This window comes from Chroicocephalus ridibundus, chromosome 3, assembly GCF_963924245.1.
Source record: "Chroicocephalus ridibundus chromosome 3, bChrRid1.1, whole genome shotgun sequence".
Classification (NCBI taxonomy): Eukaryota; Metazoa; Chordata; class Aves; order Charadriiformes; family Laridae; genus Chroicocephalus; species Chroicocephalus ridibundus.
The window spans coordinates 83,257,047-83,284,619 of record NC_086286.1 but is presented as its reverse complement, the minus strand read 5'-3'; the positions used below and the strand labels follow the sequence as shown (position 1 = coordinate 83,284,619).

General features: G+C 35.9%; 1 protein-coding gene across 4 annotated transcripts in view; it reads right to left on the bottom strand.

Annotated features, from left to right (window-relative positions):
* Positions 1-27,573, bottom strand: part of ASCC3 (activating signal cointegrator 1 complex subunit 3) — a 276,124-nt gene that overhangs the window by 103,664 nt on the left and 144,887 nt on the right. For all 4 annotated transcript variants that reach the window (XM_063329884.1, XM_063329883.1, XM_063329882.1 and 1 more), the window contains one exon: positions 246-437. In XM_063329884.1, coding sequence (XP_063185954.1) covers positions 246-437 — 192 coding nt within the window. The remainder of the gene's footprint in view (positions 1-245; positions 438-27,573) is intronic.

Sequence of the window (27,573 nt, the reverse complement as noted above, 5' to 3'; positions counted from 1 at the left end):
ATAGCATGATTTCAGAAGTGTACTTTAACTAATCCTTTCATAATCTTTGCTATATTTAAATCTTTACTATACAAACTAGACTCCCACTGGAGAGAATCAGTTTAATGAGATATAAATAACATTTCAAGTCAATCAGACATTTCCCCTCCAGGCCCAAAACCCACAATAAAGATCTTGTTATCTATGCCTCTTTACAAGTTTCTTTTAAGACACATACCCATGTGCAGAGTAATGGAAGCTCTTACCTTAATAACAACAGCATGAGCAGGAAGATTGACACCCCAGGCGAGCGTAGCTGTACAAACTAGGACTTTGATATGTCCATTAGAAAACAAGTTCTCAACCAAACTTCTGTCTTGCCGCAGCATTCCTGCATGATGAATACTAAATCCATCTGGAAACAGCTCACGTAACTGCTTATTTCTGGATCTCTGTACCTAGAATGGATGAGCATAAAAATTAAATTCACTTCTAATTACAGCACAAGAAGCACTGTATTAAAAACATTACAGGAAAAAAACCCTATTGAATATTATTATGAGTCAGACAAAAGGAACTATTTCTATTAATGTAAAACTTTTTATCAATGCCAGTATATAATGATTTCCTATAGTCAAATTAGAATTTTATTCTTACCTTCCAAAGAATACACTTAATTGTTTAAAAGACTACTTTCATAAAAATATAGCTTCACTTAAACAGACATCCAAATTTACTGATAACCAGTATGAACACCAAAACTGAGAACTCACATATTGCTTTTTCTTAAAAGCGTCTCTTTCAGAATATGTAGGCAGCTAAAACAGGGTTAAGGCATCAGGCCACACACTATACTTAACATTAAAGAGGGGATACCCTTTCCCACCACCATCAGCTCAGCACAGCGTAGATTAATAAATTCATAGTATGGAATCAAACTGTTCATCTGCCCCTCATTTTTACCTTCCCCACACATAGGAGGCTGGGATCTCAGTCTGCAAAATCTCAGGTCCTCCAGCCTCCCACTGTGTATAAGGTCCGTAAGCATGTCTCCCTTATTTCTGGGTGCTAGCTTATCATGCTTCACCTAAACTGAGTATTGACTCAAAGTTAAGAAAAACTAATACCCTTCCAAACACCAAACTCTGAAACTCAAGTTGCTTCTAGTGTGTCTTCTAGAAGGAACTGTGAAGGTAAAAAGAAACCAAACCACTTAAAAAGGAAACCCAAACCACCAGAGTTCATGCCATTTTAGCCCAATGGGAATAGTTGTCCTCCTGTTCAGAAACATGGCCTTGGGCTAAAGCTCAAGTACCACAAGAAGTACAGCTCTTTTATTACAATTAAGGAGGAAAGGCAGGGCAACCTGTTGTAAACTGGAATAAAGGACCTTCAACCAAGCTTTTATGAGATTAAATATAAGGTCAGAAAGCATGCTGTATACAGTCTCTTTACCCTTGACCCTGGCTACTGGTTCCTCAGATATTCAATGTTTCAACGTTCCTCAATTTCCACAAACACTTCTGATTTTCCTCCCATCTCTTCCACATTTGTAACTGCTGCACTCACTGTCTTCCAAAATTGATCACTGCTGAATATGACACCAGGAGGGCTGTGATGACGATGACTCTAATCTTTCCCTAAAACAGATTTCTTTATTATCATTGCCAGCAGAGAATCTCTACTTTTCCACAGACCACAAGAGCATTAAGAATTTTTTGACTATCACTGTACTTTCAGCCCTGTATATTATAGTGAATTAATTCTAGATAAAATTATTATTATTATTATTTTAAATCTTCGCATTTACTAGTACCTGACACACAGCAACTGAAAGTTGACTTAAGGGATACAGGCTGGGTAAAGCAAAGCAAAATATGGTTCACAGTACTGGCATACTGCCAAACATGAGCAATAAATCTCTGCAAACAGAAATAAATAGGGAGATGGGAATGCAATTATGAAGGAGGACATGAAAAGAAGAATACTGTAGGAAAAACACATTTCTCAGCTTCGCAATTATCCAGCTTCTCAATATCTGATCTTTCCTGCTTTAGCAGTAATTATTTACTATTCATTTAAGGGAAATCAAACTCAGCTTTTAACTACACATGATTTTTTTGGCAAATTTAATTAACTGCTGTAGTGCTTAAAAATGAATAAATAAGAAATAGAGAAAGTGGCAGTGCAGTTCACGAAGCTTATTCTTTATGAGCCAGCAAATGGAAACAAATACTGCATAAAGAACACAAATGCACTAAAGTTTGCATTTACAGTATATGAACAACAAATCTCACAGAAAACAGGCATGTGGAAAACTTACTTCAGCTGCAAATCTGAGAATCACAGTGACACAGAAATTTGGATTGATACTGATTACATTCAGAACGTGGTGTAAACATTTAATAATTTAATTGGCTTTTGTCTTAAACAAAGCAAATCTTCCTATGTGATAGGACAACCATCAGAAATTTCACTTTTTTAGTAGAGCTGTTTGTACTGGTGTCACATGACTACTTTACAGGTATTAAAAGAATTAGTTTTAAAAAGCACAATTATTCAATATAAAAAATTACACTTTAAATATTATAATCGGTAGCTGAAAGAGCCAGCAGGTCGAGGGAGGTGATTCTGGCCCTCTACTCTGCTCTGGTGAGACCCCGCCTGGAGTACTGCATCCAGCTCTGGAGTCCTCAGCACAGGAAAGACATGGACCTGTTGGAGCGGGTTCAGAGGAGGGCAACAAGAATGCTCAGAGGGCTGGAGCACCTCTGCTATGAGGACAGGCTGAGAGAGTTGGGGTTGTTCAGCCTGGAGAAGAGAAGGATCCGGGAAGACCTTATTGCAGCCTTTCGGTACTTAAAGGGGGCTTATAAGAAAGATGAGGACAGGCTTTTTAGTAGGGCCTGTTGCAATAGGACAAGGGGTAATGGTTTTAAATTGAAACAGGGTATATTTAGACTAGATAGAAGGAAGACATTTTTTACGACTAGGGTGGTGAAACACCGGAACACGTTGCCCAGAGATGGGATAGTAGATGCCCCATCCCTGGAAACATTCAAGGTCATGTTGGAGGGGGCTCTGAGCAATCTGATCTAGTTGAAGATGTCCCTACTGATGGCAGGGGGGTTGGACTGGATGACTTTTAAAGGTCCCTTCCAACCCAAACTATTCTATGATTCTATGAAATCTTGTCAAATCTCTACAATTTAAAAATTATATTCCTTTGTTTGTAACATGATTGCTTATAGAATCATAGGATCATAGAATTGCTGAGGTTGGAAGGGACCTTTAAGATCATCGAGTCCAACCTTTAGCCTACCCTGACAAGAGCCACTTCTAAACCATGTCCCTAAGTGCCCCATCTACCCTTTTTTTAAACACCTCCAGGGATGGTGAATCCACCACCTCCCTGGGCAGCCTATTCCAATGTTTAATAACCCTTTCAGTGAAAAAATGTTTCCTAATATCCAATCTAAAGCTCCCCTGACGTAACTTGAACCCGTTTCCTCTCGTCCTATCACTTGTCACCAGGGAGAAGAGGTCAGCCCCCATCTCTGTACAATCTCCTTTCAGGTAGTTGTAGAGGGTGATAAGGTCTCCCCTCAGCCTCCTCTTCTCCAGGCTAAACAACCCCAGCTCCCTCAGTCGTTCTTCATAAGGTTTGTCCTCCAGACCCCTCACCAGCTTTGTAGCCCTTCTCTGGACACGCTCCAACACCTCAATGTCCCTCTTGTAGCGAGGGGCCCAAAACTGAACGCAGTACTCGTATGTTGTCTAATATAATTGAAAGGCAGGGTAATTTACTACTGGGCAACTAAGAAGAGTGAAATCTTGTACAATATATGGAAGGAAACTATTTGTTCACAGTGTTAGGAATTACTATTTCACTAGTTTAGAGAAAGGACTTTGTGAATATAGGAAAAGGAGGAGAAAGGGGAAAAGTTTGTGACAGAAAACACATTAAGATTGGCAATGCTAATCTGACTATAATTCAAGTATTTACAAGTTTAAGATTAATCAATCGTTTAAAAATAATAGGTACACCCAAACGTATCCATATAGCTGCTTTCAGAAAATTTATCCATATACTCTAAAATCTAGTACACATTCTAAAACAACATCTTTAAAATGCTTAATATTCGCAGGTTTTGTCTGTTTGTTTATTTATTGAATCTATGAACTGCTAGATTTCCAGGTTGCACCGTAACCAGTTTAGAGACACATTAAATAAAATTTTTCCAACACAGATGATGAACTTTTTTAAATGAAAAACTCACAGCCCACTTTTGACATAGGAAAAAAACAAGTGTCAAGCAAATCAAATCACTAACTATCCTCAATGATTCCATTAACCGCACAGAAATTGAATTAATTTTCTTTCCATAAATTTGTGGGCAAAGCAAGTTAGTTCAAGAACAATGAAGTAACCTAATTTTATAAAGTCACACTTGAGAAAATAAAATAAAAAAATAAATCACATATCTTAGTAATGGCTTGGAAGACTGCTTACACAGCATATCCTTTAACGGCAACATATTTGCAAACAAACTTCCTACACTCTTGTGCCAATGAATTGCATGGTTATTCTATTAAATCTGGATTTTAATGGTTGCAGAGACAACAAAATCAACAACTACTAAATAAGGCAAGTGAAACTATAAAGAGTTATACTACACCCATCTTGTTCTATTAGACTAAAAGGTTTTGCTTAAAATTTATACAAAATGTTACTAAGTGCCTCAGGTGTATGGAGAAGTTGTTATTATGAGGTCTGGCACTGGTCTCCTGATTAGAATTGATTTTCTTTCGCCTCCCTTATTGCTCAAGAGGGCTGTAGATTTATGACCTTTGCTTACATGTGTGTGTGCATCTAAAACAGTATGTATTAAATAAATTCCTTGTTTAGCTTGCTGCCACCTATATTTCTCCTTTAAACATCTTGAATTTCATGCAGTTCTTGATTAAGACACATTAAAAATGTCACAATTAGACACGGCAAAATGTCCTACTTAATTTTAATGAGAAGTGAGACATATATAGCAGAAAAAAAGATTCAATCAAACTTTAGGGTACGTCAGCTAAATACTTAAAGACAACACCCTTCCTTACCCTTTGGCTTGCATCTATTATCACAAAGGTATCATAGTTCATAAAGACTATAAACTGTATGCTTTTTGTCTGAACTGCCAATACTACATGAACCAAAGAATGAAATTTTTAATAGGCTTATGGGTATTATTTCCTTATTTTATCTAAAATCAAGTAAAAAGGAGTAATAAAGCTTGATTATGAGAAGCAGCTGCCAATAAATTCCTTCTTGATAAGTGAAACATCAATTTATGTCTTTTCTTTAATCTCCAGTTGCTACACTCATCTAGGACAGACTAAGTAGTTCACCACTGCGTGGTAAAATTAGATTTCTTTTTTTTTCTGTAAATTACTTATTTTTCCTTTTTGCTTCCTCATTTTGGAGATGTTTTTGTTTGCAACTTTGAGTTTTGGTGGTTTTGCCCCACTAATAACACAGTTTTTGCCTACCGTGTATTTTGTTCCAGTAACAGAAACAGCACAGGCTATTCTAGTATTTTTCTCACGATCACCTTACTATAGCAAAACTTCGTGCTTGTGACCGTAAGACTCAATCATTGTAATTTCCTTTCTGTGGAGTTCACAATAGGGCAGCACTTGCAGTTTGCTCAGAATGCGCCATCACATTTGTTCACTGGTTTGAGCAATTCAGAGCAATTTATTCCCATCCTTCATTCTCTGCACTGTCCTGACACCCTGCAAAGTACTAGCTCTTAATTTTGAGGCCTAATTAGCTTTACTTGATGAGTGCTGGTGCTCAGATAGCACAGATATCAGAGACACCTAAACCAATGAAAGTTATCTTTTTCTGCAGCATTCAATGAAGGGCGGTTTTAATTAGTACTACTACTATGTGATGCATACAATTCAATTATTTCCAAAATAACTGTTTTGTAACTTTCCTGAAGACATCCAAAAGTGTAATTCTTAGGTTCACCTTCTAAAGTGTTTGAGGTTCCAACAAGACAAAAGCCTCCTCTTCCTCATGCATATTAATCATACTGCTGAACCTGCTCTGTTATCTCATTTAAAGAATACTGATTGTCTTTCAAAATTTATGATATCAAGGTAAGATGGGAAAAGACTCCATCCATTCAGGAAATGAAAGGTGTCTGAGAGAAGCAGAATGAAAAAGAGAAGTTGAGAGTCTGTTAGTGGGCTTATTCCTGTTCCTTAAACACAAAAACCAAACATGACTTCAGTACGCATGAGGACTGAGAGAAATGGAAAGAAATGATCAAAGGATTGCATGACCATTCACCTTTTTTGCTCTTCAGAATTTACTGCATATTAATTAATCTATACAAGTTAAATCTTTAACATAAGTTGTATTCTTTTATTTGCAATTACTGTTTCAAAGGGGAGAGATCAAAACTTAGCGCCAAAAAAAACACGAGAAGGGGTTTTTAAATATGAAGTCAAAATATAATAATTTCTTGTTACAGAAAAAAAGCATGAGGTTCTTAACGTGCACATTTAGAGCAAATATAAGAAACCTAGAGCAAATACTAAACCATGGAGTTGAGCTGTGACACTACCCGAGAGTTTATGAAAGAAACTGAATGTGAAGAAATACAGATTGGAGTCTAAAGAGGGAAAATAGGAATGCATTTGAGCTACAATGATTTTACCTGAGGACTCTCCTTTTATGAATTAGAACTTTTATTTGTATTATTCAACTTGTACTGTCTGCATAATAACTAAGCTATCAGCAGCTGTTTCTAGGACAAGGATGAAGTGGCATATTATGTGCTAAGAGCAAGATTAAATTATTATTTTATTACAGAAGCAAAGAATTAACTTTGAACAAAATTTTCCCTGAAGGATTTAAAAGTTGACTACATTTCTGTGATGAATATATATTAAACAATTGGTCCTTATCTTGTATTACCTTCCATGCCTCTTGAGAAACAGCATGAAATGGAAAATTATTAGTATTTACTAAACACATAGTAATACACATAGCATAGAGCCTACTAAATCATACATAAACAGCTTCTCATGAAGCTCTTCTGTAAAGTTATAAATCAGTCACCCAATGGTTCAATATATTAGATTCAGGTAGTGCTTCTCCCTCTTATTACATCCCTCGCTCTTTCCTGGGAATAGCAGCATTAGCTTGACTGACTCTTCACCCTGCAGCTGGTTTCTCCGAAGAACCCAAAGACTACTGAGAGCTCCCCTCAACTAAGATGACTTGCATGACCTAGCAGATCATTTCTGGATGCAGGCAGGCTGGCCAATTTGCTATTCAACTTAATGAGTATGCATGCTCATTCTCTACATCTTCACTTTTTTAATGTATCTAGCTATTAACTTTGTATAGTTACCCTGAAGTAATATCTCTGTCCAACACTTATTCTTTTACTGGGTTATAATCAGTGGGTACCTGGCAAGACAGTATTTGAAGAAGGTAATTACAGCAAACAAATGTGAATCAGTTTGAATTTCTCCTGGAAGTCAATAATCTAATTGTCTCCCTCTGGAGATTTAAGTTCACTGTATTAAAGTTAGAATTGTTTAAACCTATGAGTTACTGCTCTGATCAATTTTACTCAAATCACCTCAGTAAGTTCTGTAAAGTGCTCTAAAAATACCTCTGAAGGAGAAAGAAAGGAGAGTAGTGTGACTGCTTTGCTTAAACGCCGCCTTCTACCAGTGTAAAGATAACAATTCTTTGAGTGCAATCATCAGGAGCACATAATTCAGGACTAATTTTCTGTATTATAGTATTATAACTGTTTTTCTTCTGAACCTTCTCCTCTTTATGTGTATGCAGGTTTCTATTGATCTAGGGTTGTCTCCTGGCAATTTGTAATTTAGAAATACTTGTTTAGAATAGGAATCTATCCGTCCTTAGTCCTCAGAAGGCCACAGACTATTTTTCAGTTATTGCACTAAAAGCAATTCTCTACATGCACACAATTTTCTGCAAAGCAGAGCTACCTTCAGTGAAAACTAAAAAAAATATTTCAGGTATATATAACATACTGGGTTTCTGTAGTTCATAAAACACAGAGTCATTGCAGAGTGAACTATCAAAGAATTCAGTTTTAATGTATTTACACCACAATTAGAAAAACTGTATGAAAAAGAGAAGGGAGGAGAAATTTAGACAATTAGGAACAATTGCCAAACAGCCTATCCAAGTTATGACCATCTTGTTCTATTTTTTTATTCAAGTGAAATAATGGCCTCTTTTCTTCAAAGCTATACAATTTTCATTATGTATGACTATCAGTCTTGAGATACGGTTAGATGATACTTGTATTTTAGTATACCATTTTGCTATCTTTATTATGTAGACTTATTTGTTTACTTGTCAGACCAGGTTGCTAACTCTTCTATTTTTTACAGGGTCAGTATTTGGAGGTGCTCTTTGAAGAAAAAACTTGGGAAGCTCTTGTTCCCTTTAAGGGAAAATGAATTCTGTAAACATGGACCAAAAAGACTTGTCTGCTTTCAAAAGTGAAGAGTGAAAACTTATAATTTTTCTGCTAATAAAGAAAATATTAATTATTGCTGGAACACTACCACAGAAGTGGTAACTGTTGGAAATTTAAAATCTGGCAATTCAATGATTCCCTGATGTACTTTGCATATGATAGATAATACTACAATTTTGCAAAATAATGCAGGTTTAAAACGTACTTTCAGTTGTACAAATAGGAACATTATTCCTTATGTCTTTCTTCTGAATGGTTTCAAAAAATTTCCTAAGAATTATCCTTTTCTTCTCTTTTTGATTCACAAGGAAAGGAGGTGTAAGGCAGAATTTCTGGCACATTTTTCTATTGCCCTGGCCTTACCACAGATCATAACCTATTTATTGCACAAGGTTGTGTTTCATCCAGTTGGCACATCAGAGAGTGATGGCTGCCAGTTAAAAAATAGATTGGTATGGTGTCCAGAAATTTCTTGCCTTATTCAGTGTGCTCTTTTTACAGTACACAAAGTTACATCACAGCAGCCCCATCTTTTTTGCACTGGAAAAGTTACATGGTGCATAGAGAATGATGTAAGATTCTATGAGAGGAGAAAGAATAGCAGTCACATTAAAAACCCTAAACAAGAGGTAAACATTAAATTTAACCTTTGATTCCTCAGTTCTATAATTTATAACACAGAAGATAAGTGTTTACAGATCTCACTGATGATAGAAGCTAAAAAAATTTAGTATTGCTAAAATATTACATTTTTGACCCAGCCAGACAAGCTAAGAACAAACTGCGAACGCAAGTCTGACCATGCACAAATGATGGATTTGCAACAAGTCACTGAGGATGCATACATAGTTTCAAATTACCTCACTTAATACCTAGCTGCTATAAAGCAAAAAAAGGGAATTATTTGTATAGACAATACACTACCTCAGTTTAAGCCAGAATTTTATAACAGGGACCATAGTAACCTAACATTTCACTTCAAGCCAGACTGTGGTGCCTGTCTTATACTTGAATGAATTACTGATTCTCAGAAAAAGGGTTTAAAAACTTAGAATGAAAAATAATTCTTCTCTGTAAACACACATGGAAAACAGCACTATGTTTAGACAGAAAGGAAATGTTGGTTTTAATGACCCGGTTTAAGCTTCACCACTGAGTGAAAATGCAGTAAAAATAACACTAATTTTCACGTTTCGTACAACGATAAGCATCTTTCTGTTGTTTATAGCAAGTACAATAAAAATATTTAGAGACATTTTTGTATTGCTTCATTATGATGAAAATCTGGACTTCGCAGTGAACAGAGATCTGTGCCTAAATAATCTCAAGTCTTATTAAAACAAGAGTCAAAACATTTCAGTTTAGCAATAACATGAAAATGCACATCAATTAAGATTGTTTAACATGACGATTTTAAAACACATGCAAAATCATGTAAAGCTCTCGTTTTCTTCCTCATCGATTTAGAATGAAATTGTTCTCTCTCTGTAAAATGCAGCAAGGTATCTATTCTTCTCCAGCCCTTGAAACAGGAAGTCCTACCATCATATTTGTTAACCATTTGGAGCACACAGATTAAAAAGTTATCTGTCTTGGTCTGTTTTGCTGTCAGCAGAAGTTTTCAGTATGCTGTTAGAAAAATAGCCAGTAGGGAAGATGTACAGCACGAAAAGAAACTGATAGAGAGAGACACAGTTTGATGCCATGCAAGTGTAAAATTGCAACAGCAAGGATGAATGTGTACTGGTTTCAGTTTCAATACTGACATCCTCTGGAGACCTAGGTTAAACCTTTTGTTGCTGTGCTTAACTGTGCAAAGACTTCAATATTTCTGCTTCAACAGGAAACTGATACTGCGTGGTTTCTACAAAAATATTTGCTATATTTGAGAACACCTTCTCTGCTTTGTAACACTCAAAACTACCACTTTGCTGAGCCATGACAATACTGGATGCATTTTCACTTTGAGACAATGAAAGCAGCAAGTGTTTTCCAGATCTTTCCAATACAGCTGCAGCTTGCTTATTACATAGCACCATGATTTTTAGTGCAACTCCTCCTCAAATACTATACTAACTGAGACATCACTAACCCTGAAAGGAAAAAATCCATTTGTGAACATTAAGCGTATTTCATTTCATAATTAAACCGTAACAGTCCACTACAACTTCACAGCTACGCGAAGTGACAGACTGAGGATTCTTCAGAAGAATGGAATTTATCTTATAAGTTTTATAGGTAACTGGAAATATGCAGTATGAATTAATAATCCTTAGGGTTTTCAAACAGTTTTAGATTGGCATTTGACCATGAAAAGCTGAAATTTATCTTAAAACATGAAAATAATTTTTGGAGACATGAACCCTAGGTATTAAACGTCTTTTAATTTGGTATTGTGGCTTGGTTTCTTCACTTTTCTAGCTTATGCCCTTCAGCATGGAAGAAATAAACTAAGCAGACATGACAAAAAAAAATGCAAGTCAATAAAAGTGGTAAAAATTCCTAAACTAAAAAAGGTCAAAATTTTACTCACCACTCATCAAATAACTTGAACTACTTAAAATGAACTTTAACAAGAAAAAAAGATAACCAAACTACAACATCAGACCATCTGCAGCACCATAGTTTTTTTTTTTCACTGATATGTGTGTAATACAAAGACCCGTAAGAAAATTCATGATGTAATTAGCATCACATAAAGGTTTTTTTATTTGTGTGCTAATATTAAACAAGTCTCAGAACTAAAGACATTTTATTCCTCCTTTGTCTTTGCTATTTTAAGAAAATTTCAAGGACTCCTTAGTAACACTTCGTAGTTCAGTGTCACCGACTGTTAAATCTTACAAGACAAGCACTTTTGAGAAATTTCCAAAGGATATGAAAAATTATAGATGTTTATGTATTTTCATATTGCAATATTTATATAGTATAATCTGATTAATTACAGTAAAGCATAATTATTTCCTTTATCTGATAAAGTACTAACAAAAGAGATTTTTTAATCTCTTAAGAAACCAATAGACTTTCAAGTGGTGGTACCAGTGAAACCTGGTTTCCTATCAATGTTATATTCCTTGTGCCCCTGTCCCAACTCTAATGCAGGTCCCATCAGATTTCCATAACCTCATATCTCCCTGAATTATCTCCTTGCCTTACTGTTTCATAAATTTTCCCACTGTATCCTCAGGACAAAACCCCTATATCTTAGAAATGACATCTGTAAGACTTATGCTGATTATCAGTGCCGTCATCTGATTATTATCAACACCTTTAACAAACCGTGTTGTCTTTTTTGTTAGTTTTATTCCAAATTACTGGCAGGCTGCTCTCTGAAGTTCCGCAATCTCAGTGCAGAACTGTGAAGCCTGTGGACTATTAAACATTGCTCAAAGTCAGTTTCAAAGGTAACATGATGTATTTACACACCTATAAGGGCACAGAAGTAGCCCTAATAAGTGATGAAATAATAAGTGATGAAATAAGTATGCTCTTCTGGCCAGCAGACTTGGGAATTTAGAGACAGATTGTCAGTTAAACTGAGGCAACTATTAGGCTTGGTGCCAGAGGAAACCAGCAGATACAAGAAAGGAGCACTGTGGGGTCACCTCCATAAAGCTCAATTTTACAGCCAGATCCTGTTCAAATGTAGGGTATTTTCCCACAGACCTCTGCTAAATTGTGAGATCCCTTGTAGTTTTAAATTCTATCTTCTGAAAAAAAACAAAAGCCTTTATTACCCCCCTCTCTAACAAAAAAAATCCCCCTAAATCCAGCCTTTATAGTCCAAATATTTTACATCACTTACTAACATTATGCTTCATACTTCATGAAGCCTGCAAGATAATTGCTTTATAAAGTTTAAAAATCACAGAGATGAAGACAATTATGTATAATTAAATTTGTCTTTGAAAGACTGTTTTCTACATCTACAGTTCTTCAAGCATGTACCTAGCACATATACCTCCTCTCCAAGGCTGGTATTTTGAGCAGAGGACTTACTTTCTTGCGCAAGTAAGTTTTATAGTATATTTACAGAGATTTGAGCAAAAAATACTGCATTGATGTTAATTCATCGATTTGCTTTGTCTGGGGTTTGTAAACTAGATTAGAAATTCTCTGCCAAAACTGAGGAACTCACTATTGTTAAGATATTGCGATTCATATACCACTCTTTTAAAGCAGGCTACGCAGTTTCTTCAGCAAGCTATCTTTAAGTGTCTTACCCACATAGCAGATAGATCTGAGAGGAAATTTAAGAAAATATCTCACATATCAAACATACCACAGAGATTAAATTACCTGGTATAGTAAGAAGTAAGGGGATTGTTACTTTCTCAATGCAGCACATAGCAGAACAAAACAGGTGAGAGGAGAGCTGCTGTGCTGCTTCCACAGTCCCTCTCCAACCCTGATTAATTTCCATTTTTCATAGTCTGTTTACTTATCGTGCATACATTAGTGCTAATGACTGTTCAAAAGTGTTAGATGCCATACTGTGACACTTAATTTTCTTTAATCTTTTAATTAGTCTTTCTTCTGTACAATTAATAGTCATATCTGTTCAAATCATTACCTCCTTCATGCATTTCCTCTCCTTAAAAATGTTTTTAATCTCACAACTCTGCCTTCTTATAAGAGCAGCCTAATCTCAAAAGGCTTTGCAAAATTCTTTACCTAAAAGTTGAACCTGTATCTGTAATGCTGCATTTGTTGGGCTGTTAGGACGCTAGGAGGAAAGCAAATAGCAAACAATGCCAACACTTGCCTTAAAACTAGTATGTCTATATAATTTACCACTTGAAGTAATAACATTTTAAAACTGAGTTTATATTGTTTTAAATGACAAACATAAGTGAAGTTAAAGTAAAAATACATAAAAATGAAAACATTTTCCCCTACTTTAAGACTGAGAGCTAATACCATCTATGTAAAATAGTTCTATAGCTAACATTGCAATCACTTTCAAGAAATATTAATAGCTTTCCTATATAAAGAGAAACTTTATCTGACTGGACAGAACTGAAGCACATACCATGGTTCAGTGCTAAGGCAAATATCATGTTTGTGGAGTTTTGTAACACACACACACTACAGGGTTATCACCAGGATATCAGTTTTCAGTGGTTTCAAGATGCTAATACTGAATTACGAATTAAAATCAGAATAAAAGTGGAGAATCTTTGACTCTTGCAATCCATACAGACTTCTAATTAGATTCAGTGTGACAGATATTTTAAAAACTTTTACTGTTTTGCTTTATTTTCTCATTATGCACTTTGAAACCTAACGTAAAATGATATATTGTATATAAAATTAATGTAAACATAATGTATAAATAATAAATAATATAAAATATATTACAAAGAAAACTTGATCACATCATCACTCATCTTTAGAAAATGGTTTACAGATCTAAGAATACCTTACTTTGCAAATTCCAGTCTAAACATCTGAAGCTATTCAACAAAAGTATTTCCTTCTGTTAATTTTGTATTTGTATTTCAGCTAATTTTTAAATTCATTTTTGAGCTCCAAATATAGAATTGCCAATTATCTTTGTCAGAGAAATTTTACACAGAATGGAAACAGAGAGGCTACGCTTACCTATAACACTGGTGTTATCTCTACTATCCCCAGTGACCACTCACTAGAGGAAAACTTACTGAGCCTGTTTTCTGCGATAATATCAGACAGCCCTTCTGATCAGATCTATAGAAAACAGACCAATGGCTTATAATTCTTGGCATAGCCTTTTCAATCTTGAGATCAACCTAGAAAATATTTGCTACTCTATTTCTTTTTTGAGAAGGCATCACTTGAGATAAGTAGATAGTTCCATCGTGCTTGTTTAATCTGCACGCTGCTAAAACTGAAGATAAGAGAGCCAGCTAATGCTGTCTGACGCAGAGAAATGTCCCTAGAAAGTAAAGTAACTGCCTGACCATTTGAGACAGGCCACTTTGCCAGCAGCTTGATATGGCAGGGTTCAGTCTGAGCTTAAAACATGGTAGATGTCCACATGCATGTACAGCTTAAGTAGGAGACTGAGAACCCTTCACAGTCAATGGGCGTCAGGGCTCGTACAGCGTTCCTGCTCCCTGACTGCCCCGGTGTCTGCTCATGGTTGAGCTCGGACATCCTCTTGGCTCCACTGCCCGAGACGCACTGAACTCCACCAATTACAGCAGGAGCAATTTGTAGTTACCATGTGCAGTCTCCTAAAATCTGTGTGCTACAATTTTACCTTGAAAAGCACTCCACTGGCATGTTTCAGATTTAGACTAATGAACACGTATTATCCTGGAAAGAATTAAAGACAAAACAGATCCTCAAATAACTTTCCATTGCAACAAATTTCTATTGTAACCGACTCAGGTGGTATTGTCTCAACACTCCCAGATGGCATATATCAATAATAGCTCTTAATTATCACTCACTATTCCAAGTAAATTGGAATTTGCATTATCTGTCTTCACACTAATTCCTGCTTATTCTGATACTGAATACCTCCTATGACAGAGAAACTGAAGAAACAATTGCAAAGTTAATGGCCCTATTCACAAAAATTAATCAGATTTTAAAGGCTTTAAATGCCTGAACATAACAGAACTAAAGAACATTACAGTAAAAACAGGAATGGAGGCATTACATCCTCTCCATTGGTGACAATGGCAACTTAATCAGGAGGCATTATTTATTGTAAATTCATTTTGTACTTGTTAGAAACTCCAAATATAATTATGCACCTTCCCATAAAATACTACATTCTCATAGCCCTTTCTTTGCCATGGACAAAATTATGCAATACATTCACAGAATGTGTCATCACCACACTCAGTACAGGTCATAGTGTTACTTAAAAGTATGACAAGAAACAGTTTTCCCCAATGTGACAAATTTGATAAGAACATACTATAACTGAAATGTTCCCAAACAGTTGTTGTCAGACAAAGAATGGTATTAAATGCCCAGTTAATCTCAAGTTTCTCCTAACAAGAAAAAGAATAGTAGATGTTAAGTGATTTTTTTTCTTATCGGTGCAAATTTCTACAGATATTGTTTTAATTTTTAGTTTGAGAGTAAAATTCAAGAGTTTTGTGTTTGATGGAATGAGTTACCTGTGAAACCCTGAAGTTGTCCAAGAGCCCTCAGTACAAACTCAGCCATAGAGGAAAAGAGGTTTCCACTAATATCAGAAGTAGGTATAAACTTCATGGGGAATCCCACCCTTAACCCCTCAAAATCCCAAAAGAAAATGCTTGGTAGAGTACTGGTACTGCTTCAACCTCCACCTTTACACACAGCATATATGTTATATTACAGAACAGAAAACTGAATTCTGGAAAATCTAGATTGCTATTTAACTGATGACTTCCTGTATTTATTTACATCTGCCCCTTTATAATCCCAATAAATACTGATATGTCTCTCCACCAGAAAAAGACACAAATTCATAAAGCTATTTTGCGAAGCTGTGCTCAGGAGTAATCAATTCGTCCTCATGCGTTTACTCCAAATAATCCCAGTTCTGATGCCTGAAACTAATTTCATACATATATTTCATAAAAGGAAATACAAACTAAATTTTTCTATTTACTATATACTGTTATTCCAGTAATCATAAAAATTACTAACATAGAAAAACAAATGCTTAAAAATGTCAAATTTTGTTAGTTCCTAAAACATGCACTGTTCAAGAATTTGTGTATTTTAGCAACAGTGAATGTACATTACTATACACGTACTTTGTACACATACACTATACAAGTACATTATACGTTATACTTACTACACATGTAAATTATCTATCTTGTGTACCTTCTTACTTATCTATCTTGGCCTTCTTACCCAGGTGTCCAAGAAGGCCAACAGCATCCTGCCTGTATCAGGAAGTGTGTGGTAAGTAGGACTAGGGAAGTGATCATCCCCCTGTACGCAGCACTGATGAGGCCCCACCTTGAGTACTGTGTCCAGTTTTGGGGCCCTCACCACAAAAAAGACATGGAAGTGCTGGAGCGGGTCCAGAGAAGGGCAATGAAGCTGGTGAGGGGTCTGGAGAATAAGTCCTATGAGGAGCAGCTGAGGGAGCTGGGCTTGTTTAATCTGGAGAAAAGGAAGCTGAGGGGAGACCTTATCACTCTCTACAACTATCTGAAAGGAGGGTGTAGAGAGGTGGAGGTCGGTCTCTTCTTTGCCAAGTAACAGGTGATAGGACAAGAAGAAATGGCCTCAGGTTGCTCCAGGGGAGGTATAGACTGGATATTAGGAAAAATTTTTACTCTGAAAGTGTTACTAAGCATTGGAACAAGCTGCCCAGGGAAGCAGTTGAGGCACCATCCCTGGAGGTATTTAAAAGACGGGTAGACACAGTGCTTAGAGATATGGTTTAGTGATGGTTTTTGTCAGAGTTAGGCTGATGGTTGGACTAGATGATCTGAAAGGTCCATTCCAACCCGGGCGATTCTGTGATTCTATGATTATACTATCATCCATTAAAGTACACAAGAAGAGAAAAGGAAAGGAAGCAACAAGGAAATAAGAAAAAATATCTTGGAAATTTCATATGAATGTAAAGGACCCATCTCTCAGGTCAAGCAGAGAGTTGCACTTCAGGTTAGATGCCTGGAAATAGAACGTATTTATGTATTTATTTTTAATTCCCAGTGGTCAGAATGCTCTCAATTGAAACAGTGAACAAGTGTCTTTCAGCTACCATAAAATCAGCAACATACACGTGCATTAAAAAGTATGGCCACAAGGTGGCTCTCAATACTCAGCATTGAAAACCATAAAATCTGAAACCAAAATAAAAAAGAATCTCGATTAGCTTTGTTTTCTTAAAATTAAGTAATGTTTCACCTCCCTTATTTTAGAAACATTCATTTCCACACTAGAAAAATACTTTGGAGATATTTTAAATTTACTTTGTTCCTCAACATCATGAACCCTTATATGAGGAATTCCAATGAGAGATTTCCAGACTCTCTGTAACAGCATCATTTTGCTGTAGTCACACATTCCCCCCAAAATCTGAGCCCTTTTAATAGTTGTAATTCATATATACCTAACTGAAATTATTTATTTACTGTTTTTTGATTTAGTTTTTAACTATTTCCCAGTACTAGTTTTGTTTCAAGATGAGAACTGTATGACACTTTACATAAAATAGGAATATGCATGTGGATAGCATCTTATACACCTAGGGTTTTTTCCAATATGCTCTAGCTATGTTATTTATGTTTTTAATTACCATTTTATTTTTCCCTTTACAAGTTTCTTATTAGTTGTGGGTTTTGTTGGCAACCTTCCACCTGTTTCTGTAGTTATTACAGTTTCAGAAATATCTGTTTTCATTTAATGTTTAATTTTCCCACAAGTGTGGAAATCTGAAATTTGAAGAAACTGGACCGTGTTGGAAAAAAATAACGCATAGGGCTGTGATTGTCAAACCAATAAAGAATTATTACTTGGTTCTGAACCAACAAATTGTAGACCTGTATAGTACTCTGAAAGAACAGAAAGGACTGAAGTCTCTTACAACCATCATCTTGGATATATTCCTTAGATCAGAGATCTTGGTGGTTAATTCAAGGAATATTCTTCCTCACAGGAACAAAATCTACAAGAATACCTGAAAATAACTATTACAGCTGTATTGAAATTACAGACCCATGGAGCAAGAAACCAAATATGTTTTCCATGCTATGCTGCAGTACAAACACATTTTTTACTACCTTATAACTATTGAATCAAGAGCCCAGAAAATAATTTCTGAGTGTAAGGGACCATAAAAGAATTATAAGTAATACTGGTGAATCTATGAGTGTTTTTAACCCACGAATCACTGTGCCAAATTCACAGTTGCTTACTGCTTTCAGTTCCAGAAGCTTGCGGAAAATCCACATCTGCAAAAAGTTAAACACTATGCTGTGTTTTCTCTATGAAACACTATTTTGTGCTGTATTAAGTTGTGTCCTTAGGGCTTACTCCAAAGCCAAGAGTTTCTTTCCCATTAGCTTCAAATAGGCTTTTCAATGAGATGCTTCAATTGCAAACCAACTAGGACTATGTTTAATTATTCAGCAATACTACAGTTTAAATGAAAACATGGCAATGCGATGCTTAAAGGTTTCCATCTCTCTTCAGATTTCTGGTTGTTGTCCTTGATAAACAGACATAGCACAATACTTGGAAAAAGTGATCTCTAGAATCAAAGACTTTGCACTGGAATTCTACATTTTATTACAAAATTCATGTATATCAAAGCCAGACACACCCTCACAAACAGGAAATGTGCAGTATTTTTCATCTTTGATGCAATGGCCTTTGATTCTTGAGCTAACTGCTTTTATTACTATTACAAAGAGTCTAGAAAGGCTTTTGAAAAGCTTTTGGTACTCTAAATTCTAGAGCCTAAGGGTTTGCCACGCACTACTAGGTTTTTAGCATTTTGACAACAGTTCTCAATTTTAGCACTTCCAAATTTATAAGCCAATGTCGAACTAGCTTCCTGCAGTTTTTATCTACCTTAAAAAGAAAAAAAGAAGGTAGAGAAGAAACCTTAGCACATCAATTGCTAAACTTGAGATCATAAATTTAAGCACAGAAATAATGACAGTTTTGCACATGGCAAATTCAAATTTCACCTCACAGTGTTAATACTCATAATCAAAATGAATCGTACAGCATCACCTATAGAAAATGACATAGAAATATGATCCCCATAGCAGCTGGCAGAAATCAACATGACTTCTTCAAAAATGCTACTCAAGGTCATTATTGAAAAGAAAAGCTCTTACAAGTCCTTATTTGGAAAAAAAACCCTTTAATGCAAAAGAAAAACACATCAGAAACCCTGAAGCTTTCACGGTTGATGCGTAGGACTTATGAAGTGGAGGTTGAATTTGCCAGTGAAAACTGAGTGGCAGCCAGTAAATGTTACCTCTCAAAGAACCAAGATGCTGCAAACTCTTTTGGTCACAAGTACTTTGTTGGTGTGCAGGGTAGACCATCTCAGGTCTTGCTGAGTTCTAGCAATCGGCAGTTGTGCACATAATATTTTTCCCCAGGTAACAACTAGTATGTTACACAGTTATACAACAACCCCATTTATTTTTCTTATCTGAAGATATTTTTTGATTGTTAGGAAAAATGAACTGACTATAAATGTTTTTATTTATCTTTACCTACACAAACTTAATTTTGGTCTTAGTCCTCTTGTATCTATTGGGAAACATGGCCAATTGGCTAATTTTTTTTTTTAGAACCTTTGCTTAAGTTTCATCAGTAATTAGGGAAGTTGCTGGCCTATGTTCACATCCATCTCAGCAATTCATATTTTCTCAATTTCTGCCTTCTGTCACTGAAAAGATTCACCATAGAATTTGCAAACTTTTGAAATCACGTATGTAGTTTTCTTACAAAGGTGATAAACCATCACAATATAGCAAAACTTATGTACAGATAAATATTTTCAGTAAAGCTTCAAATATGTTTCATTAGACATTTTTAAATGGCTGGGCAGATCAGATATCTGAAGGTGGGATACACAAAAGATATATTTGCATTTTGATTTCTATTGCAAGGGGCACAATACATAAATGTGAGAAACTTACTCACGAGGTACTGGGCAGGTACTGGGCAGGATAAAGGAATGGGGTACCCTGGCTGCGCAAGCACCGTCAGAAACATGACAACTCCACTATATGCTGAGACCATTCTTTATTAAAAAGGCAACAAAGAACTATATATTTAATTAGAATTAAAATGGACCAATGGTTGATTAAGTAATTGTTGATATCAACATAGAAAAACCAAGATATCATAATGCTTATAATCACATATTGGTTTTAATATATAATACATATAATCTATAAAAGTAATCACAATTTACGCTCCACTAGTTTTGACTTAAAAAAAAAAAAAATATACAAAATCTTTGCTAAGATCTCCTAACTATTATTGATTATCAAAAGAACAAAATATTCTTCCGCAAAGACAGGATGATGCTGAAAAGTTTTACTTGTCTAATTAGAACTGTTTTAAATGTGAACTATACCAAGAAATATAAATTCTAAGCCAAAAAACTTTCAAATCCGAAAGTCTTGTGTAAATTTGTTGGAAAAGTTTTCAGGCCATATGCACATCATCTGCAAATATGTCAAAACAGGATCTGTCCTGCTTGTCTATTGTTGTTTTTCTAATTTTCCTTTCAGGTTAGGAATGATTTTACCCAACAAAAGTCTGAAGCTGAATAAAACCACTGCTTGAAATGCTTTCCAATTCATCCCACACATTTGGTGTCCAAATGTTCTAGAAATATCACCCTGGTTCTTAATATTCTCCTAATATCCCATTCTAGAGAACGCATTAGAAGTGTTGACAGTATTAATCTGAAATGGCTTTTCCATTTGGAGTATGGTAAATAACTAGGACATGGCACTTCTGGGTTTTTAGAATTTCTTAAAATATTTAGTGCATATATTATATATGACTCTTGCTTGGAGAAGAAACAGAGTCTGCTGGTTCCACAGCAGCTGTCAACATAATAGCCATACAGGAGATCATAAACCAAATCTTGCAAGGTCCTGCACCTGGGTCATGGCAATCCCAGGCACAACTACAGGTTGGGCAGAGAATGGCTTGAGAGCAGCCCTGAGGAGAAGGACTTGGGGGTGCTGGTGGATGAGAAGCTCAACATGAGCAGGCAATGTGCACTTGCAATCCAGAAAGCCAATCGTATCCTGGGCTGCATTAAAAGAAGGGTGGCCAGTAGATCGAGGGAGGTGATTCTGCCCCTCTACTCCGCTCTCATGAGACCCCATCTGGAGTATTGCATCCAGCTCTGGAATCCTCAGCACAGAAAGGACATGGCCCTGTTGGAACAGGTCCAGCGGAGGGCCACGAAGATGCTCAGAGGGCTGGAGCACCTCTGCTATGAGGACAGGCTGAGAGAGTTGGGGTTGTTCAGCCTGGAGAAGAGAAGACTCCAGGGAGACCTTATAACAGCCTTCCAGTCCCTACAGGGGGCCTAAAGGAAGGATGGGGAGGGACTCTTTATCAGGGAGTGTTACAATAGGACATGGGGTAATGGCCTCAAACTGAAAGAGGGTAGATTTAGATTGGATATCAGGAAAAAATTCTTTACTGTAAGGGTAGTGAGGCACTGGAACAGGTTGCCCAGGGAAGTTGTCAATGCCCCATCCCTGGAGGTGTTCAAGGCCAGGCTGGATGGGGCTTTGAGCAGCCTGGTCTAGTGGGAGGTGTCCCTGCCCAGGGCAGGGGGGTTGGAACTAGATGATCTTGAAGAACCCATCCAACCCAAACCATTCTGTGATTCTGTGTGATTCTTAGTCAAGTTGGTTGACCTATTAAGTAAAGTTAGTATTTGATAGGAAGGAAATATCCTAGGAAAATACTTACTCCAGTGTCAGTGTTTTTCAGTATATCTCATTTGAGTACTAAAAATGAATTAGTTTCAGACCTTGTTCTACCAAAAGCATAACAATTTTCTTGTAATTTTATGTAAATAAAATTTAAAGTTCCAGAAGCTTACCCATTTTCCGTTTTTTAGCTTTATTGATGAAAATTAATTCTTTATCTGCTTGTACTGATATTGTCCAAAGACGGTCTGTTTGGTGGGATGGTGAACATTTTCAAAGAATTCGTACGTAAGCGTTGAAATTCACAAGTCTCCTAATACTGCTGTGTTCCTATCTGCACTCTTGCAGCAGCTTCTCACAAGCCATATATTTCCAAATCTGCCTCCCATTTTTTTAGCAATTTTATTATCATTCCACAATAAAGAGTAACCTCCTTTTTTGTTACCTATCAGTTTTCATTATAGTTCATGCACAGTTCTTGTATACTCTAACCTTGACAAAAACACGATACTCTCTCAGTTCCCACTAGCATAATACACAACTTTGAGTTCGAGTTCTGTCTTTTGGTCAAATGAGCTAAAAATTACTAACATGGTCCATCTGCAAAGATGTATCCAAATACATATTTACATGGTGCTCATTCAAAATCCCAGCAGTGGAGTTTTTTAGATTTTTATGTTCCTGGAAATCTTCTGTAATCAATCTCTGGTGTTCTTGATGTAACAATCTGCTAGCAACAAAAAGAGGTTTCTGAAATAATTATGGTGTTCATAAGAGATTAGTAAAATTTAGGCAAAATTACAATTTTACTGTGATTATGCAATGGTATCTGTAAATCCTAAAGCATAGCTGTTTGTGATTTTATACAATATAATGCTTTTTTCCAGGAAAATTATTTCCAATAAGCAGGGATTCTTCTGAATCTTTGTTGACTTTTGAAATTCCAGTTCAAAGGAGCTTAAGATTAATTCAAAACCACCAGAAGATAAAACTAAATGGAGATATCAAGGCTTCCATATCTTCTGGCCTCCTACCATGGAGAAGTGTTGATAATATAAAACAGAGAGAGGATATGCTAAAAACCAGAGACTGACTATACACATAACACAACTTAAACCTAAAAAAGAAATGTATGGCAATAAATATTTGGCAGTTCTCTGGGAAACTTTCTGAAAATATGCTTAATTAGTTTTTAACCTATTTTGTTTTCTCCAAAGCACCTCCAGCTCTCAGTATGTGGTATTAACAGACTGTGGATCAAATTCAATTCACTCACTCTTAATGGTTGCTCCTAATTGCTCTTTTATTTAAAATTCTTAAAAGTGTGCACTCGTCCTCATTATTTCACAATTCATTTAAACTAGATGTCGTTGCAAACTTCAGTGCAAAAATGCTTCTGTCCAGTTTTGATCTACTGTACGTATTGTGCAAATAAATGAAAGGAATAGTTAAAAACCCCAAGAAAATTTGCCTAAATTATGGTATTTGGGGGAGTTGGAAGTGTAAAGTGGACAACAACTGAAACAGTGAGCATCCATTCCATCAAACCATAAAAAACATAAACTGTACTTGGAAAGCTATCTTATTTTGAAAATAAATGAAATTAAGAATACAAATGGAAGTGAAACTTAATATTTTTCTCCATCTGTTAAGAAAATGTTTTCTAAATGAAAAACTGAATTAAGCATCTAAATGTACCTTGGGAAAAAAAAAATCTAATGTTTGCCACAGTCTGGGTTCAACAGGAGGAAATCTATCAATAGGTAAGTGAATAGAATATTTCATGCAACAGGTGTATTTGTTTAATTGCGCTTATTCTAATCATGTTTCTAAAGAGACAGTGTGAGATAGATAGTCATATTGCAGTGGTGTTTCCTATAAATTAGGTGTTTATGAACATGCATTTTTCAATTATGACAGGTCAAAAGCTTCAATTTAAAAAAACCCCACAGTCTAAAGATATCCTATACACTTATTGTTTCACATTTTAAATAGATAAATCAATTCACATGAATCCTCAGGGAGCAAAAGAAACTCTCAAGGAAAACAGAAAAACTCAAGCAACCCCAGAAGAAAGCACATAGATTTAGATTTATTCTACAGGATAACTATGAACTACAGGTTTTGTTCCAAATTTTATTTCATAGAACCATAGAATCACCTAGGTTGGAATGGACCTTTCAGATCATCTAGTCAACCATCAGCCTAACTCTGACAAAAACCATCACTAAACCATATCTCTAAGCACTGTGTCTACCCGTCTTTTAAATACCTCCAGGGATGGTGCCTCAACCTCTTCCCTGGGCAGCCTGTTCCAATGCTTAGTAACACTTTCAGAGTAAAAATTTTTCCTAATATCCAGTCTATACCTCCCCTGGAGCAACTTGAGGCCATTTCCTCTTATCCCATCACCTGTTACTTGGCAAAGAAGAGACCGACCCCCACCTCTTTCAGATAGTTGTAGAGAGTGATAAGGTCTCCCCTCAGCTTCCTTTTCTCCAGATTAAACAAGCCCAGCTCCCTCAGCTGCTCCTCATACGACTTATTCTCCAGACCCCTCACCAGCTTCATTGCCCTCCTCTGGACCCGCTCCAGCACTTCCATGTCTTTTTTGTGGTGAGGGCCCCAAAACTGGACACAGTACTCAAGGTGGGGCCCCACCAGTGCTGCGTACAGGGGGATGATCACTTCCCTAGTACTAATTACCCCACTGTTCCTGATACAGACCAGGATGCTGGCAATTTCAGGAAAGGCAACTACAAAGGGTGTTCTGTGATGGCCTGCATCTCTAAAGCAATGACCAACCTCAAAAAAACCCCTCTCCATTATCTCCTTCATTTACAACCCCAAAGAATAGTACTTTGACACTTTTGCACTGATCCTTTATATGTCAACTATGATGCCAGAGAAAAAACAAAAAGCGAATACAATTCACTGGACCTCATAAAATTTACTGTTTTGTTCCTGTGAAAGAAATCAAATATAGTTTCTAACAGAATGCCAATCACTGAACAGTATCAAGTCTGTTTGAGAATAATGTAACTACTTTGAAATACAACGTACAACTGATCAACAAGCAACATTCACTGTCAGTGCACAAAACAGAAAAACCACAAATTCTTACTAAATTTTCAATCATTGCTCTTCATTACTAATAACTACTGTGGCTACACTATTTCATGACAAATGAATTCCTAAGTAGAATACTTTAAATACTATTTTCTAGTCAGCATACGGTTTCTACACTAAGCTACTTAAATTGCATGTGACCAGAACCATTTGCCAATGTGGTAAAGAAAAGGTGCCTGAAAAATATGATTATTGTCTACTTTCTCACTGTGAACACATCACACAAGATTACACATTGCAGCCAAGAGCTAACTGGCACATCTTGGAAAAGGAACGACCCCTGTAATCTAGAGGTCATTAGTAAATTAAGCATTTTTTTTTTTAAATTTCTTGCCTGGAACAATCCCTAGGGATTTAAAACAGCTGAAAACAGCTGAGCCAACCAAGGTCTTTGAGGGAGGGCTGAAGAGGGGCCAAGGCAGAAAGCACCAATGCTGACTTTAATATTAATCTTATAATTTCTTCTTGCTGGAGTGTTCACAGTGACCAGATATTGCCAGCCTTTGAATCTGTCAAATGACAGAAGAAAACATGAAGAAAAGGGAGCTTTAATCCTCTCAAGAAATCTTACGTATTTTTAATATATACCTGAACTTCATTAGCTAGGGTGAAAGCAAACCCTGGCAAAAATGAAAAGTGGGTAGAAGGCTGTGTTACTAAAGTGGAAAGAATGTAGTCCTGTTTCCCAAGCTTGTGAATATGAAAACAATCATACTGAGTTTTTCTTGGTTTTGTTTTTCCCTCCCAAACAGCTTTGAAGTTCTCTTTTGAAATGCGTTTCTTTATTATTAGGATAGCTATTTGATTTCCATATATACTTTATGTAACAATGAGATTTCCAGTTGAAATCATCTTAGCCAGGGAAGCTATCAATTAATAACTACTGTGAAAAGACACAATAATTTTTTTTTCTTTTTTGACCTGGATTACATTTTAAAACACTCTAGCAGCTAGCTGAAGGATATTTTCACAAAGGAAAAAAGAATGTTGCATGGCTTTTTCTCTGTAGGTGAAATGAGGTTAAAACTTCAGGAGAGACAAGATCACAAATTCTGATGTAAGAAATAGCTAAGAATGCATAGGAAAATGGTTAAATATATTATACTTTTAATACATTCACTTATTTATTTTGAAATGAGTTAGTTTTACAGTAATACCAATATTTATGCCTATTTTAAAGGAAAAAAATACACATATACTGCTACTGACTGTGTAAACATCTGTGACTGCAGAATCAACCAAATAACTTGTTAGAGTTACTCAATACAGTATGTAGTGTCACAGTCTGACATCAAGGAACCTCTATTAGCCTAACATTGTTCCCACATCCCAGAGAGAAGGACGTTTCAGTGTATTTTAATCAAAGACATAAAAAATATCTTAGAATTAAACTAACAATTAAAAACATTATTTTAAACAATGCAACTTTGAATTTCAGTTTCTATATTTACAAGCACAAATAAAGAAGACATTTTAAAAAATGATTTACCGTAAGATCTGAATTTACTGAACGCAAATGATGCACTACCTTGCAGGAGGCTGTGATAGACTTGATTCAAGGAGAGAAGCTTAATCATATTATAAATATGACAACAATTTCAAATGATCTTACTAAGCACATTTAGTATTAATAGGAAATTCTGTCAACAATGAAAGGGGATGCTATAGGCAACACATTATCCTACAGTTTATCAGAGCATTTCCATGGAGGATTAGTTTGAAATGGCATTAAATCTTACATTTACAGTGATAAATTCCATTACTGATTTTAACTTGAATAACTCTGAAATTGCTGAGAAGTTGCGTACAAAAGCATAAAACACCTTTTTGTAGTTCCTTGAACAAAAACGTCAGCACGTCAGCACCCCTGTCAGCTGTACTTGCAAATTCAGAGATCATTCTCGAAAAAGGTTTGCTAACCCATTTTGCTTCTAGGAGTCCCATTACTAACACAGTACAACTTCTGGAAGTGGAATAAATATTCATGAGGCAGCTTTCCAATGATAAACAGGATAAAACTAAGCATTGTTGCGTATCAAGTTGAAGCTCATGATAGATAAAACAGAATATACGAGCAAGCCCATAGGTTAGGGGGAAAAAAAGTCCATTTTATTTTTCACAAGATAGAAGACTGTTACTTGTTCCCTCAGAGCTGTAACTATCAGAGCTTGAGAGACAAGCCAACAAATACTAAATCCTGGGATCAGAGATTGATTTTCAGAAAGATAGTCGAAAACGGAATTCAATCTATGCCATACATTTTATACATTCTAATTCATAATAAAAACACTAGAAAATTCCAGTAGACTGTATACAATGCACAGGAGTACACAGAACTACAAATAGAAAACAGAACTACAAATCTAAAGCTGTGCAAATACTATTTCTAGAGTGACACAAAAAAGTAACCTTCATAACAACAAATATACATCAAGCTTCCAATGTTTTTCCTTTCTAAAGGTCAGGAAAAGTAAAAGCAAAAAGAAACCATTTACTGTTTCTGTCAATTTTTTATTTCAGTTCACAATAGTTAATGCTTAAGTTAA